We start from the raw sequence: 22,068 nt of genomic DNA, 5'->3' as shown, positions 1-22,068 counted from the left end.
ACGCTCTATCTGGGAACAGTATATATAACAGTCAATATATATGTTCCAGCATCTATCCATAATTGTTGATGGAGAAATATTCCAGTAGTACTTTTGGAATTTTACTAGGGAGTTCAGAGGGCATGTTAACAACATTCTCTGCGCTTTTGAAGACTGCTAAAATCTCACCTGAACCAACAACGTTCTTTATTGATAACGAAGCTGTTTTCTAGATTTTGACCAGATTTGTCTTTCAAATAATCACTATAAGGGATTATTCTACCAATATTCCTATTGTCTTTGTCGACAAGACTTGTAACCAACTACATACAGAAGACTCAGACTTCAATCAAAAATAAGAAGATATGCTTTGGTTGCCAATGAGACAACTCTGCACCAGAGACCAAATGACACAGAAATTAACAACTCTACGTCACCATAAGGCCTTTCGATCCATAATGAGCCAAGCCCATACCGCATTATAAGCTTTAAAAGGCATTGATTTAAAAAATGTAAAACAATTCAAATGAGAAACACTAACAACCTAACTCATGTACCAAATAATTAACTAAAAACAAATATGTTACACAGCAACAAGCTACAACCACTGAATTACAGGCAAATGACTTAGGACAGGCAACTACAGAATGTAGCGGAGTTAAAACTTATTTGAAGCCCCCGACCCTCCCAATAAACCGAAACAGTGTTAAAACAGTACAACATAAGAACTAACTATAAAACTCAGTTGAAAAGTGCATTTCTCATCAGATGGGTACACACATGTAACCAAAATACAAAAGTAGAATTAGACGACTACTATACAACAAACACACCTAGTACTAATCTGAGAGTACTCGAAATTACTGACAGCCAGTTCAAAGCCAATAATAACTATTTTTTTTTAAATATGCATCTTAGACTAGAATATGTAAATGTTATTATTTGTTTCTTTTTCTCCCAATATTTTATAAGTTACATTGATTACTTTTTTACCTGTAATTTCAAAAAGTGGGACAATCGGGTGGATTAGCTATTTTTTTAGAACAAAGTTATCAGATGGTATTTCTATAGAAAGAGAGATAGACTGTGGTATTGTTATAATTAAACTAAATCATGATTTTTTTAATACTGGAAATGATATATACATATGTTTTTCTTATATTCCACATGAAAAATCAAACTTTTATAACAAATGTGAAGTTGATTTTTATGATATTATAGAACGTATTTGTTTAGAGTATAAAGAAAAGGGTTCATTTTTAGTGTGTGGCGACCTAAATAGTCGTATTGGTGAAATTGATGATGTTTTATCAAATGCTAACTTAGATCTGTATTTAGATAGTGTAGACCACGTGGAAACCCCGATTGTTCCGAAAAGGCACTCCGTAGACAAAACCGTTTACGCATTTGGTTGAAAACTTTTACAGTTATGTTATAATACTGAACTTACTATTGCTAATGGAAGACTTTGAAATCGTGTTGGAAAATTCACATTCTGAACAATGAATGACAGGAGTGTCAACGACTACCTACTTGTTTCACCTAGCGATTATAAACTTATTAAGAATTTTGATGTGCTGAATTTCAAATCCGAAATTTTAGACCGGAGTTATCGTTTCCAGATTCGCAATTACATAAAGTGGGATATAAAAAGATCTAATGAATATATAGATATTATACAACAAGAACAAAATAACTTATTGTCTATAGTGAATAATATTACCAATACAAATAACTTAAATCATGCTGTTAAAGAATTTAAAAACATCTTATTAGATAGTGCTAATAAAGTTTTTAGTAGATCCTTGTTAATACGCCAAGATGAAATTAAAGTTAGGCCGAACAACGAGTGGTTTGATAACAATTGTGCGATTGCACGTAAAGATTTTCATGTGGTTAGAAACTTGTTTCCAACATCACCCATCAGACGTCAACCGAACGGCATACGTTATTTCAGGAAACAACTATAATAAAATGAAACGAAAAGCACAATTAAAAATACAAACGTCAAAAAGGTATCGAACTCTGCGACTTAGCTAGTACCGAACCGCGAAAGTTCTGGTCGTCGTTAAAACGAAAAGTGAACAACAAGTGTAAAATTGATAACGAAACCATGATGAAACATTTTGAGTCAATACTAGGAGATAATTCGCAGGATCTATGTGGAGAAGTTCGTAATCTCATAGACAATGCGGTATTTGGCGATATAAATGTTACACAATTAGACTCCGATATAACTGTAGACGAAGTAGTAGCATCAATAACAAAAAATGAAGTCCGGTAAAAGTTCAGGTAACGATGGACTAATAAGTGCAATGTTTTCTGCCTGTCCCGACGTATTTGCGCCAATATTAAAGACTTTATTTAATTACATTTATAGTTCGGGAATATACCCAGATTCATGGTCAGAATGTCTAGTAGCTGCTGTCCCAAAGAGTGGTGATCTATCCGATCCTAATAATTATCGTCAGATTGTATTGATCAGTGTTTTATCGAAGCTTTTTTACTACTATTTTGACAAATCGTTCACTCAGTTGGTCCGAAGAAAAAGACAAATTGATGGATAACCAATTTGGATTAAGACCAGGCAAGTCAACTGTTGACGCTATTTTTATTTTACTTGCAATAATTTCGCATATACTTCAAAATAAACAAAAACTTTATTGTTCGTTTGTGGATTTCCGTAAAGCGTTCGACAATTTAGCAGGAGGATTCTCATTTATAAACTATTACGGAGTGGTGTTAGCTCAAAGTTTGTAACTATGGTGAGATCAGTATATTCATCTGTAAAAATGCGTGTCAAAACTGCCGATTTACTGTCCGACTCATTCGAAATTTTTCTTGGTGTAAAACAAGGGGAACCCTTATCACCTCTACTGTTTTTATTTTTTATAAATGACTTGATTGAAGACATGCATATTAGTCCTTCCGCTGACATAGTTAATATTAATGGAGTTCTGATATACTTAATACTATTTGCAGACGACACTATATTATTTGGAAAATCTCATGAAATTCTACAGGAACTACTTGATAAACTACTTATTTATTGTAATAAATGGAATATAGAAGTGAATATTAACAAAACGAAAGTTGTTGTATTCAAAAAATGCCTGGCAACCCGTAACTGCAAATTTTTTCTACAACAACGAAGAACTGGAAATTGTCGATTCATATATATATATATACTTTAGTGTGTCCTGTGTATAGACATGTACGGCTACAGTTTTTACCAAATTATTACTGTTCGTGGCCAAATGTGACAAAACTTATGTATTTGTACCAAACAAAATCTAGATCTTTAGTTAGAAAATTATGTAATTATTTGAAATCTGCCTGGCAGATTAAATCACATCTAATAAGTTGATCATTTGTCTATTGTAATATCTTATTATATTGTTCTCTGTTGTTTATTGTGTGTCACAATGTAAATATGTTTGTGTTGCTATAGCATGTTCAACTAATGCTTTGCAAAAAAAGAATTCATTCATTCAAAATGTTATTTACAATGTAAGCTAAAGTCCCCCATAATGTTGCTCCATACACCAAAGAGGATCATAGCTCATAAATATGCGAAATATACGGGCTTGTTTGTATATTATTGCAATTGGCAGATTTGTGTTCACGGTTATTTTTGTTTTTCTGAAATTGTTTAACTTCTCACAGCGGTATACTACTGTTGCCTTTATTTATTCATCCCTTATTTTGAAACGCCAGAAAAATGTACAAAACCAACATCAATTTTAAATAGGAAACATTAAACTGAGTAATTATTTATAAATATTTCGAATAACAGATATCCTTCATCAGTATGGTTATGATGTAAATTTAATCATATAAATCTATTCGGATTTTTATATCACTATATATATATATATATATAAGATAACACCCGGCCATCGAAAGCTTTAGTTTTAGAGCCAATGTGCTCGAGTGGTCTAGCGTGTCGGGCACAACCGCAATGCGATTTGGTTCCACGATATCTCGGTAGCACGAGTTCGAATCCCAGCGAAAGAAGAACAAAATAATTTGTGAAAGCAAATTTACAGATCTAACATTGTTGGGCTAATGTTTAGACGGATTGCCCACGCCGGGATTCGAACTCCATAGCATGAGTCTTAATCCTGGCCAGCTTCCGCAAATATCTCCTCTTTTTGTAATCCGGATTTTGCTGCATTGATGACATTTTTGAACCAGAATCAGTTACTCAGATTCCTTGAATGGTTTTAAGATAGGTGAATTGTAGACAAATTTTGACAAATTTCATAAACTGCGTCGGAAATAAACACATTCTATTTTTTGCCTGATTTTCACTTCTGTTACCTATTCTAACATCGGATTTTTGATTTCTTTTAAAATAAGTCTGTATTTTTTTTACAGTTTTACGAATGACTAGTATATGTAACATTAATAAAAATCGAACTACAAAGTAATGGATGAATTTCAGATATGTTTTTCAAACAATTTTGTAATATATGGAACTAACTTATAGTGCGGTGACAGAAGTGTAAAAAGTCGTCTAGATCGCGAGTTTAATCTCCCCAAATAACACACGGCTAAAAATGGTCTTAACTTAAAGACAAATATTTCTTCTTTAGTTTTTGCCCTGTCGTCAGAATTTCGTACGGTCACATTTTTCTAAAAAGTCGTTTTAATGACTAGTAGTATATTGGAGAGTTTCGACCCCCCTTTTTCAAAATAAAAAATTGTGTACGTTTGCTTACATTTAATTGAAATAGTTTTTCCTGAAGCAATTTTTATATGTCAAAATATTCTATTTAGTATTTTATTTTCTTCTAATCTATAAAATTTGCGAAGTTTGGACTGTTTAAAAATTGAGGTAATTTAATTGCAAATTCAGACACAAACTTTAGTTTCTTCTTCATATTAGTAATAAAAATTGTCCCATAATATTTTAAGCATATAGTATTTCATAAAACTAATAAGTGATAAAAATTTCGGAACTAAAATATGAAAAAAAACATAAGAAATCAATGGAAAAAGAATGGACTAAAAACTTCAATTTCAACACGGAACCCAATCACTTGCCTTCCGTCACATTTTGTGTATTAGTCAACAATTTGCTCTCAACTGATATATGAAATTACTACCTTTTTCGCTATTATATACACATATTTTCAATTAAAGTGCACGTATATGCCACATACTTTGTTTTTATATGTTTATATTCTATGTGTTTTTTGTTATAAAACATAAAATATACTCTGTCAGAAAAGTCTTATTGTAAAATCAAAATAATTGACGGATAGTTTCAGTAAATATTCCGTGATATGTCGAGTCCGTTGCAACTTGCTCCAATAAGTCCAAAGAAAAGACAAAAGTCGTTCAATTTTATGCAGTGCTTAATATGCAAAAAAAGCAAACTCGACTGGAATTTTGAGTCAATTTACCCTTATAGGGAAGTCGATTTTTGTATCTGCATCGAATAAAAAATTGGATGAGGTGAACATCAAGATGTTTCATGCACAGGCACTTATTTCTGTCAATATGGGTTTACTATCCATACCCGTACGAAAAATCACCCTTGTGATTTTCCGTACGAGTATGGATAGTAAACCCCATATTGACAGAAACAAGTGCCTGTGATTTCATGCGATAGCTGTTAATTCGAAGAACTCCGTGCAGGCAGTTTATCATCGTTCATGCTACAAAAGTTACACAAGTTAACATATTTGTGCCCCCTTTTAGAGCAAGGAAGCTTCTTATCTGATATTTAATGACGACATACAATTATTGGACTGTTTCGAGTATTTGTATGCGTTCTAGAATGCAGTCGTTCAACTGGAGCGCTTGTATATTTTGTTGCAACAAAACATTTTAGAAATATCAAAAACTACTCAAGTTTGAATCAGATGAGCGTATGAAGAATGTTTTATCCGTGTCAGATAAGGTTAAAATTGAAATAGTTTTTCCGTCCATCTTTTAAACTTCAAGCACTCTGTCATTTTGGTTGCATTACAAATCATTTGCTAAAAACGAAAAAAGACCCAAAAAAATCCAAACCCGTGGAAGCAGATATCTCAGATCACGATACTGCTTTTACTAATTTAATGGTCATTCCCCATGACACCGTTACTTGATAAATATAGATCTTTTCTTCCGACTGACTCTAATTTAAAATATTCTACTTGTAACATGCGGTCTAAACTTATTGATTTCTATAGAAATTCAGTTGTCAAACAACTTCAACAAGTTCAAGGCAAATATAACATAATATATAGTAGCAAAATAACTATTTGAGATGCCATATCAGCTGCTAGGCAATTGAAAACTGACCTCAAAATCTCAATGTCAACGGTAATAGACACAAATAACGGACAGATATTTCATTCCGCTGCAAGTATACTTAGAAAACACATCGAAACTCTAAAGAAGAATACCCAACTTCGGATGAATTGTCTCTTCCTTCTTCAATTCAGTCAATGCCTTCGTATTTATTACAATTCATTTCATAGTTACTTGATGAAACTGCATACAGCCAAGACTATTCTCATGAAATGGCACCAGAGAAATTGCGTAAATGCTAAGCAATTGTTAAGTCAATCGTTTGTGTGGCCAATTTTGTTTTACCCTTTTTCATTTAGGATTGGTTTTACAAATGTACCATGAGTTTGGTTCAAAACAACTTGTTGAAACATTGAATGCCAATGGATTTTATGCTTCTTAAAGTAAAGTGCGACGCTATCTAGTGTGTTGCCAACCATGAAAATGAGCGAATTCAAGATAGTGTGTACATCTCGTATATTTGTTTCCTCAGCATCTTTGCAGACACGCATATGGATGTCATCACACCTTCCTAAACCCCATTTTAGATCTCTGTTAAATCTTGGATGAATTGATAGGGATGATTTGAAGCTGGTATTTTTTTAGGAACAGATGTCTTCGGACTTCCTACAATACCTTGTTTATACTTGTAAAAAAAACTCAAAATAACGTGTTTGCTTTGATCAGAACCTTTCATGTGTCTTGTCATGTCTTGTGACGGTTGAAGAAAATGAAGATGATGAAGATAATGCTTGATTTGGTATAAAGCTTGTTGCACTGGTACACCCAGGTTAGGGGAGTGTTGGCGCACCCTTAGAAAAGTTAAACCCCGCCACATTTTGTATGTGTCAGTTTCAAGTCACGAGACGGTAATGCAGTGTTTGTCGTTTGTTTCTATATACTATATTTGTTTGTTTCTTATTTATTTTGTACATTAAACGGGCCGTTAGATTTTTCGTTTGTTTTACATTATTTATTTCGGGAATTGAAGACTATGCAGTATGAATTTTACTCATTGTTGAAGCCCGTACGGGACCTATAATTGTAAGTTAATGTATGTCTCATTTGCAATCATATCACATCTTCTTTTTTTATATGGAATACTTTTGAAGTTTGTGGTACGTTGCAAGGAAAAAAAGGGGGGATACAGGTACAAACCCTATAATGTAATAGATTTTAACCAGAGTAAAATACACAACAACAGATAATACTATGGAAGCAATAATAATTGTGAAAAACCCAAAAGCAACGAGTAGTCTATAAAAAAACCTGAAGTATCCGCAAATTCAATTTTAGGTCATATTTGACTGTAGTGTTCTATTGCTTTGGTTTGATACCTCACCCAATATGATAGTTTAAAAAATAATTTTAAAGTAGTGTCCTGCATGACACTTGATGTTTACCTGAAATTGAAATTTGTCAGAAGGTTAAGGTGCTCTAAACAATTTATAGGTTGAAAACTTGATTTTTGAAGTTTTGTTTATAAAACGTCGTTTTATGAATTTTTTTGATAAAAAAATCTCAATGATTAAGGTTTATGTATAATAACAAACATTACTAAAGACAAAAAGTATCATTCGTATTTAGGTAGAGTTTAGAAATATAAAAAAATGTCAAAATTGAAACCCTCTCAAATTTTCACAGATTTTTACATATGACCTTTGACCTCAATTTTAAAAAAATGTGACCATATCAAGTCTTGACGACAGGCATATTATTATAGAACACGATTTCCTCTTTCCAATGATATATTATATAGGTGTGTGTTCGGTGGGGAGATTAAATTAAAAAAAATCTGCCTTCAGTCACCGCACTATACTTTTATCTATAAGTCCCAGGTAACAATAATTAAAATATTACTGGTCTATATTTGAATAAGTAATGCCGGGTTCGTTGTATTTTTTGTGTCATCCTGGTTTGCCCACTTTTAATTACATGCATAGTTATTTCTGAATTATTTTTACTTATAAAATTGAAAATATATATATATATATATATTCTGTAATTTACTCAAGGAAAATGTGTAAAAATATTCTATATTTCATATATTTTTTTGGCCGGAAAATGTTAATGTGACAAACAGAAAACAAAATAGGAAAAAAATGTGTCCAAAATGTTTATTATTTTTTTACAATTTTTCAACATATAGTTCTTCTTCTTCTTCCGAATACGGGAGTAGCCTCCTAGGTAGGAGTGTAAAACTTCCCGGAACTTGTGTGATATGTACATATGGACTTAATTTAAAAATAATATGACAAAGAAAAATCATTAACATTAACATATATACAGTATGTACAGTGGCTTTGTAGTTTAATAAGTTGTTGTGGATCCTTCAAATGTTGGAGTGGATATACCACTTTTGAAGGATTCCAGGGTTTCAAACATACCTATTGCTTCAGGTAGTGAGTTCCAGTCCGAAATAGTGCGAGGATAAAATGAAAACTTACAGAAATCTTTATTTGTTGATATTTGCCTAAATTTATGTTTCCCCCTAGTACGTCTATCAGATATTGTTAAATTGTCCTTAGGAACTTCAACTAACCCCCAATTTATTTTATATAGCATAGTTAATCTAGCCTTTTTCCTTCTTATATCTAAATTTTCCCATTCCAATGACTTAATTAAATTTGAAACTGCTCCGGGTGATCTGTCTTTATAATCATTGAAGACAAACCTGGCTGCCTTACGCTGTATCTGTTCAACCTGAGTGATGTGTTGCTTTTCGTACGGATCCCAGACAGTGGAAGAGTATTCGACGACTGGACGGACAAGTGATGTGTACGTGTGCAGTTTTTCAAGTTCCTACGAAGAAAACCTAAGGTTTTATTTGCCTTACAGGTAATATTGTTTATATGGGTTTCCCAATCAAGATCATGGCTTATAGTTACGCCTAAATATTTACTGTATTTTACTGCTTCTAAAACATGATTGTGCAATATATAATCAAAAGCGGAAGGTTTACTTTTTTTAGAAATATGAATAACATAACACTTCTCAGGATTAAAATTCATTTGCCAGTCCTCTTCCCATTGTACTAAACTAGATAAATTATTTTGAAGTAATTTGGCATCTGAACTATTATTTACATTCCTATACAATAAACAGTCATCTGCAAAAAGTCTTGCATTGCAAGTTACATGTTCGGGTAGGTCATTAATGAAGAGTAAATATAATGTTGGGCCTAAAACTGTTCTCTGAGGGACACCAGAATCAACAGCTAATTTTAAAGATTTAACGCCATTTAATAGTACCTGATGTTGCCTGTCAGCTAAAAAGTCATGTATCCAATTTAAATTTTGATTCCTAATACCATAAAAGTCTAATTTCTGGACTAATCTTTGATGGGGGACTTTACCGAAAGCTTTGGAAAAATCTAAAAGTATAACTTCTATTTGGTTATCATATCCCAATGATTTTGCAAGATCTTGTAAACTGATGATAAGTTGGGTCTCACAAGACCTTTTACTTCTAAACCCATGTTGATCATCATTTAGTATGTTATTAATTGTAAGATGTTTCCTTATGTTGTGTTCTAGAATTTTGCAACATATTGCAGTTAATGAAACTCGTCTATAATTAATAGCGTTATGCTTGTCACCTTTTTCAAATATTGGTACAACATTAGTCTGCTTCCAATCAGTTGGGATTTTACCAGTATCAATAGAGTTTTGGAAAAAGAATGTCAAAAAATGGAGACAATTCTTCTGCAAAATTATGTAAAAAATATGCTGGCAGATTATCAGGGCCAGTGGCTTTGTGTGGATTTAAGTTTTTTTTAAGTAACTTTAATAAACCATTATTACTAATAAATATGTCTGGCATAGTGGGGTGGGGACTTGTACCTTTATTTGGCATAGAGGATGTATCTTCGGTAGTAGACTTTTTAAATTGTTAATTTAGGATGTTAGCTTGTGTATTCGGCTCACTATATAATAAACCATCCTTTCCTCTTAATGGTGAAACTCCAGATGTTTCTGTTTTTTTACTTTTTATAAATTGCCAGATTTATGTTTTTCTTCTAACTGGGGGCTAATTATTTCTTGCATGTACGTGCTTTGGGCTCTTCTTATTTCTCTTTGAGCAGTGGCTTTTAACTTTATATATTTATCTTTATGTTCTTGTTTATCAGTTTTTTTTAGCTTTGTTGTAAGCTTTACGTTGTTTTTTTTACATAAATGGTCTATATCCCTATTTGCTCAAGGGTTGGTGTACTTAGATTTAGTTATTTTGCTTGGTACATTTTCATCTATTACTTTATTACTACCTTCTTTGAATTTATTCCATAATTGGTCAATTTTTAAATTTTCATAAGCCTGAGATATAAGTTCAGATATAAATAAACTCATCATATATACCAGGACTAAATTTTATATATACGCCAGACGCGCGTTTCGTCTACAAAAGACTCATCAGTGACGCTCGAATCCAAAAAAGTAAAAAAAAAAAAAAGGCCAAAGAAAGTACGAAGTTGAGGAGCATTGAGATCCAAAATTCCATAAAATGAGATGTTACGTCTTTTATCTTTTTAATATCAACCTTTTTCCATAAATAAATTTTATGTTGTGATTGTTAGACCTTTGGGGCTTGCAGATTGCATCCACTAATACAATATCATGGTCAGATATTGAGATCCAAAATTCCATAAAATGAGATCCGAAATTCCATAAAATGAGATGTTACGTCTTTTATCTTTTTAATATCCAAAATTCCATAAATTGAGATCCAAAATTCCATAAAATGAGATGTTACGTCTTTTATCTTTTTAATATCAACCTTTTTCCATAAATATATTTTATGTTGTGATTATTTAGATCTTGGTGGCTTGCAGATTACATCCACTAATACAATATCATGGTCAGATATACCTGGTATAGATTTTATTTTTGTTATCAATGCAGGTTGTTTTGTGCAGATAAGGTCAAGGATATTATCTTTCCTAGTTGGAAAATCAACCGTTTGTTCAATGCCTAAGTTGTTCAGCATATCTATAAATGATTCTTTCAGCTCCTTAGTATACAATGAGCCAGATATATTTTGCTCCGGCCATTTTATGTCTGGAAGGTGAAAGTCACCACCAAGCCAAAAGGTGGAATTTTTAAATTTTAATTTAAGTTCATTAATTTCAATGATCATTTGTTTGAGATAGTCTATATCATTTTTATTTGGTGGTCTATATGCAGAAATAATAACTAAGGATTTAGTATCAGTTATATTAATTTGGGCAGCAATAATTTCTACATTTTTGCTTTTATATACTTCTTGGCAAATAATACCTTTTTTAATGGCGATTAATACACCTCCACCTTCCAATAGTTTCAATTATTGGTACATTCTGAAAAAAGTAAAAAGGAAAATAATGAACCTATAAAAGATAAAAATAAATGTCATTCAAATTTCTTTTTATTTGTTGAAATTATTTAAATTTTAATAAATACACTGTTCTGAAATTTAATATAAAAAATATTCAATTTATTCTAACAAATATGATATACTAGTAAATGCAAATGTTCAGTATCCAAGCTTTGAATATGACACAATTTGAACAGTAATCTGCATTCAAGCTAGCATTTTTTTTTATTAAAAATAAACCTAACGATACACCACACCTTGTTGAGGATGTTTAGCTAACAGTTTTAGAAGACATTGGAAAGCTGACATACCAGTTGCAACATCATTTACAGATTACGTCACAGAGTTCTGGGTTGAAGGATACAGCTTCGGGCTTCTTTTAAAATTAATCTTGATATGGCATATTTCAATTCTAAAAATTATTAAGCTAGCCTCTCCCGTCATATGATACAGATTTACTTGACTGGTATATCACTATTCGAGTGTCACTGTTGTAAATGAAAAAGCATTCGGTATTTATACTCAACCTATTTTCCTTATTCTTTTATTTACTTGAAAATTGTTTCAGGTTATTCTTTGTATATATCACAGTAGAATCCCAATGTTCTCTATTTCTGTGACTATTATACTAACTAGTATAATAATCCCAGTCTATTCTAAGGGTATTTTTTCTCTCTCAAGTAGTCTTTATTTTCACATGTATATCTATTCCGTAAACCCTCTCCTGCTCCAGACATATATGACCCATATATAGGCCCTATCTTCTTCTTCTTTCGTAAATCCCTCCAATATTGGAGCACTTTGAAATAAATCCAATATATATATATTAAAATCACTAAAATATACGGTAGACAAGTCGAATAATCCTCCACCAGTAGAATAGTGTATTTACATCCACGAGTGAAAAGTTTAAAATTCTGTACACAATCAATAACCTACTCAAATGTCTACTTAGTATAGTTAAAATCTAAAAATCATATTATCTGTAAAATCATAAAATTTAACTTATTTTATATCGTACAGCGATCGTCAGACTCACAATAGACTATAAGCATTAAGCCTTCTAACATGCACAGCATAGCAATATTCTCTAGAGATTACTTCAATTGTTCGAAAAAATTCCTTGTCATTTGGCAATAAGTGTTGCTGAACGAGGCACTGACAGTCAATAATTAGTTGGCATATTATTTGTCTATTAATAAACTGACTTTTCCATTTTTCCTGACCAATTTTAGATATAATAAGATTCTTCAGTATTTGAAATGGTGATTTTCTTATATCATTAAATGCCGAGCATCTAGTGAGTACATGGAGAAGAGTCTCATCTTCCAATCTAGGACAAGTTGGGTCCAGCTCAGACTGATTGAATTTCACTTTATGGATCTGTAGAGTATATGTTCCTGTTGCCATTCGAGCTTTTGTTACTGCCTGTTTAACTTGTTTAACAGAGTTAGTAATGGTATCCCATATATTATGCGTTTTCCCTATTTCCATAATGTCAAATGCAAGTTAATTCAAAGTTGTTTTTAAGTTGCAGTCCTCTCTTAATTTGGAAGTCCAATATGAATTGATTGATGTTTTGTTTTTCCAATCTAGTTTATTGAAATGGCCGTTCATTATTTCACTGAATGAAGGTAATTGGTACATAGTGAGTACGTCTTGTATTTTAACAAAGAAGCTAGTTGGTTTTCCACTTATGTGTTGTCTACGAGCTATTTCTCGGATAGACATGTTATCACTCATAGTGGATCAATGGAATGTAGGAGACTTAACTGTCGTTTGTGGATTTCTGAGGCAATTGGAATAGCGCCAACTAAGAGATATACTGTTGAGGTAGCTGTTCTATTTGGTATAAGGACTGGAGGTGTTTTAGTGTGCTTAGATGGAAGCTGCAGAGTGAGACCATGTCCTTGTTTTGGATATGTATAGTTTCAAGTCCATACAATCATCTTGGGATGACATATATTTGATAAATTTTGACGGATGTTCTAGGATTTAGCCCATTTGTTCCATGGACTCCACTTTTAATCAATGAGTATAAAGTTCTCCTAACCAATGTTATTCTTTCGTCAACATTAATTTTACTGTCATCAGAAGTAGTTCTCTTCCGACCAAGGTGTGTGGTCTCAGAATTGATATCTTTATCATTTTGCCCAAGTTTAAGACTGTCTAAATTATTATTGAAGTTCTCTGATTTTTGCTTAGTAATATTTTTGATAATGGTATTACTCTTTACAGGATGTATTTGAAATCTATGGTCTCCAGCATATGTATACACGGTGTCCAACATTTCTTGCATTTCTGTATGATCATATGAGAGTAAGACGATATCGTCAGCACATGTAGGGCATCTTGCGTAGGTGCTCCCAATCGAGATACCAATTCCATGTTTTTCTAGATTGCACAGTAGCTCATTAATAGAATGAAATGCATAACAGTGTGGTCGACGGTAAAACGTTTATTAGTAATTGTACTGAAAAGTTTACCTATAACTTGTTTGTCGTGGGCGATGATTTTATGCACACTCAGTCTATCGGAGGCCTTCAAATGGGGATTTAAATAATCATTTGTTACACATTTTGATACATAAAATGAAACTTTCTTTTCACAAATCATTTAAGGAATTTATTTTAAATAATTGTTATACCCTCACTTACAACAGTTTCACTTTTAAGAATATTAATGTCCAGAGCTGATATCAATAAATAATAATAAAAAAAAAAAGTTTATTCATGGTAAAAAAAACCAAAAAAACTTTAAAGTTAAAGGGGACCCGCGTTATTTCAGAAAATATCTTATTGATTTAGAGAACAAAAACTTCTACGTTGTGATCATTTAAGAGTGGCCTTCTATTTATTCAATGCTAACCATGTGGGCTTTGTTTTTTTTTATATACCATAAATCGATTCGTTCATATAGATATTTGTCAGTTTGCCTTGGCTCTTCAAGTCCAACACACAACTTCTCACGAAATTGGTATTTTTCTTACAAAAAATACATCCATGTGATGTATTCTTTTCATGGAGAATGAATGTTGCACCTTATTTTATTTGTTATCGGTTTTTTTGTGTGTATCATTGACGTATAAGACAACCTGAATCTTCTCTATTCAAATTTAAAACATACGAGATGGAAATTATGACACAAAATAACTAAATTAAACTTACAGCAGAAGAAAGATAATGAACATCGCTTTTATAGTCTTCTAAATATCGAAGACACGTGGTCTTTTTAAAAATGATGTAAATTTACAAAGGAAACAACAAACAAAATAGTTCGAATATTTATATTGGAAAAAGTAACGGTGTGTTAATCATAACAATTATTTTATTTCAATGAAAATCAAACTGTTGAATTTTTCTGCTGCGAGCAAATTTTTAATTTTGGTCGCATTTTTAAAATCAATAAATCTTGTATTCTTGTTGGAAGCTGCACTGTGTAGTTTATACTCGTTTTTTGTAATGCCACACAAATCCAACACAGACAAAAAAATGGTAGGTTCAAGAAATAATTGATGCAAACTATACTTTATTGTAGTTTTAACATGGGTAGGCATTATATTCGTGATTATTTTTGCCCGAGCGATATCGAAAAACTATTGTAAAAAGTGTCCTAGTTCAGTGAAAATGTACGTCATACTTATTTCCTAAACAAATAAATAAACAAACATTGATTAACATACAACACTATCAAAGGCCAGAGACTCCTTACTTGTATGATTTTGTAAAAAAAAACATCTTTTTAAAATAGTCGAAAACAAAATTGTCTGTCCAATGGAAAAGTCGAAGCCCAAAAAAGATGAACAGTGCATTATAGAAACATAGAAGCTGGTTGCAAAAGTTGACGACAAGATCTATTTTATAACTTGAGTATGGCCTAATACTATTAACCTGAAATAAATATATTTATAGCAATTCCCTTGATACGAAAGATCTACATGTTGCCTTGGGCTTTTTTTTCTTTTTTTTTTGCTCTTTGGTTGGGTTTTTGTCACAATGACAATTCAATTTTCATTCTTATCATAGATATAACTGCATGTTAAAATAAGAATATGTAGTGTGATAGACAATCAGACACATTCTTTCCAGGGACCAACAGGCGTTATCAAGCTATAAGTCCCCGTATGGCCTTCGACCATTAGCAAAATACACACTTTATAGAATGAAAGCTCCAAGAGGTCTTGGCATGAAAAAAAAACAAACATAAAAGATGAGCGAGAAAAAAAATAGGGATACCGCATGGAAATTGGAAAATGGTCCGCAACATTAATTTAGTCAACTCACTTAGTTGAAATTAAAGACCTGGCGAATTTTAGCCTTTTGCAATGGATGTGATGTATGTTTAAAAAAAATCATGGTTTGTTTGGACATTTTTATAAATCAAGTCTTGGTTTTAAATTATTTGCAAGTAGGTTTTAAGTCATGAACAAATAATCACTCACAGAAAGACGTCAAATCCATCAACAAAAGAAAAAAATTAATAGACGACCGACAACGCACAGAATATCATGTATGTGTTCCGGACCATATGAGTATTTGGACCATGCGTATATATCATGACCATAAGGGTATACTAATATGGTCCAACCGCATACGCGAATGACGGGTATGGTCATGCGCGTATGGTCCAAATACTCATAAGGTCCGGAACATATTTTATTTGCGATCACAAATGCACGAAGACGTCCATTTCTATGTAAATTGGGTCGATTTTTTTTATATAGATAAGACGAATGCGTTTCTGTTGCCAAGTGTTTTTCACAAGTATAGTAGCAGTATAGCAGAACGGTTTAAGTTTCTTATATACACCAAATGATACATTTTGCCAATACAATAACGTAAATGCATGCAAATTTCACAAGGTTTAATCCAAATAGCTTTATCACTATTCAATAACTTTCAAGTACGAAAAAGACGGGGCAAACGCATATTTTGTCTTTATGTTTCGTATTTGCACAACTTTTGAAAGTGGATTATGCATTCGTTCTAAAATAAAATTAGACCAGATAAAAGTTAAAAGATTACATAACTCGACAATCGCAATTGTTAAATCGCTTTGACATCCGAAAAAGATAATCAATCAATACATGCATTGCAACTTTTAAAGCCAGTAAGTCATTCTTTTTTTCTGAAAGAACATGGCTTTGCGATATCTTATTATGAAAATTGATTGTCGAAACATAACAAAAACACAAGTAAAGGACGTTTAATTAATCAATATAAATCAAAACACAAATTCCTGATTAGTATTTCGAATTATTTTATATAGGCGTTGAGAACCTTTGGTGACCCCACGGTTTAAATGTTTATATTAAGGACGTCGTGAGCAATGGGCGTTATGGACGAACGTTCACCTAATCTGTCCCAGTCAATGGGATATTAAAGTGCGCCAATCAATGTCCACAGCCACACTGTTATGAGTTCGATTCTATATTGTTTATAGAGATGAGTTGACAAGACTCCACCTTGTCTTACGCCCTGTTCAATCCTAAAGCTAAAGCTTTGATCTCCTTGCCATTTCACAGTAGATGTTATATCCTCATATAGATCTTCGATTATGTCCCAGAACTGAATATCCATGCCAAGAAAATACGTTTTGTCCAATAATATTTGATGGTTAAGAACATCGAATGCTTTTTGGCTATCAAGAGTCGTAATAAATAGTAATTTGTTCTTTCCTGTAATTTCAGAGCACACTTCAGATAGAATAAGTGAGGCCATATTTGGGGAGAGCCCTTCAGTAAATCCAAACTGCATATTAGATTGATTCATTTTGCGTATTTTAGCTTATTCTATAAGTACATATTCAAAAACTTTGCCATGGATAGACGTGACAGTGATGCCTCTGTAGTTTTCTGTATACATCGCATTTTTTCCTTTCTTCAGGACAGGTGTAATTACTCCAGTCTTAAATGACTTTGCTACTTTGCCTTCTTCCAGAATTATTTTTAAAATGGTTTGGTAAGCAATAAGTGCTTCATCTCCAGTATGTTTTATATGTTCTGCTCTTATCCCATATTCATCTGCTGTCTTGCCATTTTTGAGTTTTAGTATAGGTTTCTTTATTTCATCCTTGGATACATCAATTTTCCTTTTTCTTTCTGACTTTGAGACTTTCTTGATAATATCATATCTTCTTTGGCTATTTTGCATTAATTGATAATTAAATTCTGGTTGGTTTTGTGGGGTGGCTAGTTCCTTAAAATATTCAGCAAAGATTTGTCTTTGTTCATTTGAGGTTGAAGCTATTTGTTCCTTTTTCATAATATATTCTGGTACAGAGGATTTTACCGTTGACTGATTTCGTTTTAATAGCTGAAAGAAGGTTTTGTCATTCGGGTCGTGCTCTAGTTTGTCAAAAACTGTTGTCGTTCAATGACGATTTCTTTTCTCTGTTGTTGTCTTAGTATATGCTTTGCTTCTTTCTTAGCAAGAAATAGCTTGTGATTGTTTCTTGGACGTCCTGCCAAATCCCATTCTCTATGTTAGTTTTTGCTTTTTCTTATCAGCTGCAGAACAGTTGGAGATGCTTTTCTTTTGAATCCGTTAAGTCTAATGAGCTTTTTTGGTACGACAGATTCAGCTGTTTTATGTAGAATTAAGGTAAGATCTTGCAGTTTCTCATCGACAGAAAAATTGGTCAAGTTGATTTGTGAAATTGCTAGTAGGTCTTTAAACGTTGATTGATATCGTTTTTTATCTACTTTGTCCCACAGCAGCTTGTATGAAGTTGTATTTTTCTTTTTCCTATTTTGCTGTTTAGCATCCAGTTCCTTTGTTGTTATGGCTTTTACTGACAGATGTGTAGAAGAATTTATAGGACTTTGATGGATAACCATTGTTGTTTCAAGAATGTCATTGTTTGATGTAATATAATCAATTTGAGACGAAGATCTGCCATCATTATGATAAAAAGTTTGATTGCTCTTCATGTCAGGGTGGATAATCATATTGTTTTTCTTTATAAACTTTTTAAATTTTGCATCATGGCTGTTATTCCTATCATTTAGATATGTACCATTCATATCTCCACAGACTAGTACTGAATGAGTGTCTTCATATTTGTCTACTATTGATTGTAAAATATCTAGGTGTTCTTGATATTCAAAATCTGAATTCGCCTTTTTAGTTGGCATGTACGCATTTACTAAGCATATGGGTTTGTTGTTTGATAAAATTTCGACAGCAATTATTCTATTATTTCCATCATCTAGTTTTTTAACAAAGGGGCTCCATTCTGTTGGCCATAAAATCAAAACTCCACCACGACCTCTTGGAATTTGAAAATTGGTTTAATATTTGATCGTTAAAGTCATGACATCTTGTAAAATGATCCATTTGTGGTACTGCTTTATCAATAAAGTCTTGTTCAAATGTCCAGAGCCAGTGTTCCTGTATACATAAGAAATTTTGTTGTTTTAATAGTTCTTTCAAGTATTCCAAATTTGATTTAATGCCTTCAATGTTGAATGTTGTTACGCCTATAATCTGTGGACTGTTTCTAACAATATTGTGTCCTGATTTGTGTCCTGATTTGGTGGAACTTTTTTGAGGCTTGGGATGGTTAAAAAAGAGTTTGATATTTGGTGCTTATTGTTAGCTTGCTTTGTCTCTATGTGCTTTATATAGCGCTTCTCAGATCGTTGGATTTGTTGGTCCCAGTGTTTCTATTGTGTTGTATGCCTCTCTTATCTTGCCATTTTGTTTCGTTGTCATTGGTTATATTAGTTGGTCCATGTGCTGTAGCATACTTGGTACTTTGTGTCACTCCTACCTGGTCTATTTGGTTTTCTTGCGAGTAATACTTTATATTTGTATTTGGTTCATCTGGCATTGGCTGAATGTTATGTTGGGCTTCATATTGCGGTGGGTTCGAAACATAACCTGGTTGAGAAGGAGTATATGGACCTTGAGGTTGTTGGTGGCTTTGTTGTATTGATGTTGACATTCTAGATTGCTGAGAGTAGGATGGAGGTGGTTGCGTAATTATATTGCTTTGAGTATATACTGGCTGAGGGTTGTTCATACTGGCGACATAATTTGCATCTGGCTGGTTTTGGTAGTACAGCTGATTTGCATGAGTATGATGAGGTATTTCTTGATTATACTGATGTTGATAGTGCTGGTTAGAATAAGAAGGTATGTTTGTTGGTGGACCTTGGTTGACAGTATGATTTGGATTTTGACTCACGAATCTGTGTCCATGTACTTCTTGGTTGAAATGAGGATTTGTTTGAATGAAGGGCTGGTTTTGTGTTTCAGGCCTAGTCGTATTTGATTGAGCAATGTATCCACCTACATTTGATAAAGTCTGCCTAACAAACATGCTTTGTTGTAGTTGCATAGCCATTTGTGTAGTTAGAGCCGTATTTATGCACATGTGCTGAGTAAGTTATTGTTCTAGGGCTTTCACATTATTCATTACGCTCTGTAATTGACAGCTATAATGGTTGTTGTTATGACTGTTTGTATTTATCCCATTATAAAGTGGTTGGCAGTTACAGGAATTATTATTTGTTTCACTAGTATTTAGAGTTGATTGGTGTCTTTGTTCTAGTTGAGAAAGTCTAGACTCCATAATTTGAATAGTTTTGTCTCTATCTTGAAGTTTTCTCTCTAGTTCTAGTATATAACTTCTTTGAAGGTTATCTATCATGCTTGATTTTAGCTTTTGATCATTTCCCATAGCCCTCTTTGTTATTTTTTTCTCTTTGGATGTCCTGTTAGATTTGGGTGAATAATCATCCGTATGTATATAAATAATCTCATGGTCTATCTCAATTGGCTTTTGAATTTGATCTATTTGCTCGATATCATTTGACTGGCACTTCTTCGGTGATTTGCCTTTTGTGATTTACTGTTTGTTTGTTCCATTTCAAGCTCTGATGATTGTAATTGTTGATCTTTAGATATAGATACTCCAGTATAGCTCGGATAAGCCCGTGCTGACTGGAAATCTAAATCTTGATTTTGCTGAGTCCTATTTTCTTCCTGATTGACATAATTAAGTGGAATTTTCAGTTGAGTTTGTTGTTCTTCATATATAGATACTCCAGTATACATTGTAGCTCGGATAAACCCGTGCTGACTGGAAATCTAAATCTGGTTTTTGCTGGATCATATTGTTTTCCTGATTGGCATTATCAAGTGGAATCTTCAATTGAGTTTGATGACTTGTATTGTTAGAGGTAGAGTTCCCAATATAGCTCAGAATAGCCCGTGCTGACTGGTAATCTAACTCTGGCTTTGGCGAAAAGTCAGTTATTTTGCTTCTTTTGTGTTCATTATTATTTTGAGGTAGCTTCAAGATGGTTTCATGGGTTATAACAGAAGGCTCGGGTCCAAATTCCTCATCTTGAGAGTTGCAGGATGCATTTGAGTTGTACAACTGGTTAGCTACGCATGGCATACAGATGTAGGGAAGATTTTCATGTAGCTTATTTACATCAGCTCTTGTAATACCAATGCAACTAAAGTGATACCATTCATTGCACTCTTCGCAAGCAATAGTGTCTAATCTCGCTGAGTTTTGACATATGGGACATGTATACTCCTCATTTGGTAGCGATGATTTATCAGTTGATTCGTAGTATGTAATACATTGCATTTCACAGTTAGTGGAATCATTTGTTTTAGAAGTTCCAATGTTTGAATGACACTGTTGATTGTTTATATGTACATGTATGTTGTTAATTGAGTTTTGTACTTTTAAATTCAATGTATCAAGCCTGTCATGATGGTTTTGTATCTCTTCTTCAATTTTTCAAGAATGTGATCATTGAAGAGATCCAGTTTAGATCCATTCACTAGCATTGAGGAGCTTGTATGATAACAGTTGATCGTAAACTTGACTTGACTGCCAGTTTTACTTGATTTTAGTTGGTTAAGGACTCGAAACCTAATTTCAACTTCTGCGCCACCTTTGTCAAAACCCTTTTCTGTACTAAATGTTAGACCTTCCACATTTGTGTAGTTTTGAAGCAATGTTGGTAAGTTCTCTTTAATTAACTCATAAGGAGATGTACTTAGAAAAATTCTCATATTGTTTCTTGGTTTTATTTCTACACGTATATGTTCAGATGTGCAGCTATTCAGTTTCTTTTCTATTGCTTTGACCATGTTAAGCTCATATGGTTTTGTGTGAAGTTGTTCTATGTTATTGCTTTTCTGTGGACTTATGCTAATTCTTGAGAGGTTTGTTCTCGAGTTTCGTTGACTTTTTCTCAGTGGCCTAGCATTGTCATTTTGAGTTGCTGGATTTTCCATATTTTATTTTCAGTTATTGATTTAATGAGTTGTACTGTTCATTGTAGTACAGAACCATATGATTATAAGGTTATAGATGGACAGGCTAAGTGCAATGCTGAGTTACATAGGCAGATATATATTGAAGCAAGCAAATGATAGTGTCTATAGTCTATTATTCCCAGTACCAAGCATCTAAGTTCTACGGAAT

The 22,068-nt window shown here is 32.8% G+C and overlaps 3 protein-coding genes across 3 annotated transcripts in view; all 3 read right to left on the bottom strand.

The window, feature by feature from the left end:
* Positions 1-16,805: 16,805 nt before the first annotated feature.
* The window catches only part of LOC139517536 (arylacetamide deacetylase-like), a 572,982-nt gene continuing 567,719 nt past the window's right edge, over positions 16,806-22,068 (bottom strand). The window contains exon 8 of the mRNA XM_071308730.1: positions 16,806-17,040. The gene's annotated coding sequence lies outside the window, so the exon portion shown is untranslated. The remainder of the gene's footprint in view (positions 17,041-22,068) is intronic.
* Positions 17,400-17,876, bottom strand: LOC139515444 (uncharacterized). Its single transcript, XM_071305013.1, has one exon. It carries the CDS (start codon positions 17,874-17,876, stop codon positions 17,400-17,402), a length of 477 nt encoding a protein of 158 aa, XP_071161114.1.
* LOC139515443 (uncharacterized) lies at positions 19,234-19,962 on the bottom strand. Its single transcript, XM_071305012.1, has one exon. It carries the CDS (start codon positions 19,960-19,962, stop codon positions 19,234-19,236), a length of 729 nt encoding a protein of 242 aa, XP_071161113.1.

The sequence above is a fragment of the Mytilus edulis genome, chromosome 3 (assembly GCF_963676685.1).
Source record: "Mytilus edulis chromosome 3, xbMytEdul2.2, whole genome shotgun sequence".
Taxonomy (NCBI): domain Eukaryota; kingdom Metazoa; phylum Mollusca; class Bivalvia; order Mytilida; family Mytilidae; genus Mytilus; species Mytilus edulis.
Note: the sequence above shows the minus strand (reverse complement) of the source record. Positions and strands in the feature narration are given on the sequence as shown.

Coding starts and splice junctions, on each gene's coding strand:
- LOC139515444 (XM_071305013.1), bottom strand. CDS start 17,876: ATGAAAAAGGAACAAATAGCTTCAACCTCAAATGAACAAAGACAAATC.
- LOC139515443 (XM_071305012.1), bottom strand. CDS start 19,962: ATGGCTATGCAACTACAACAAAGCATGTTTGTTAGGCAGACTTTATCA.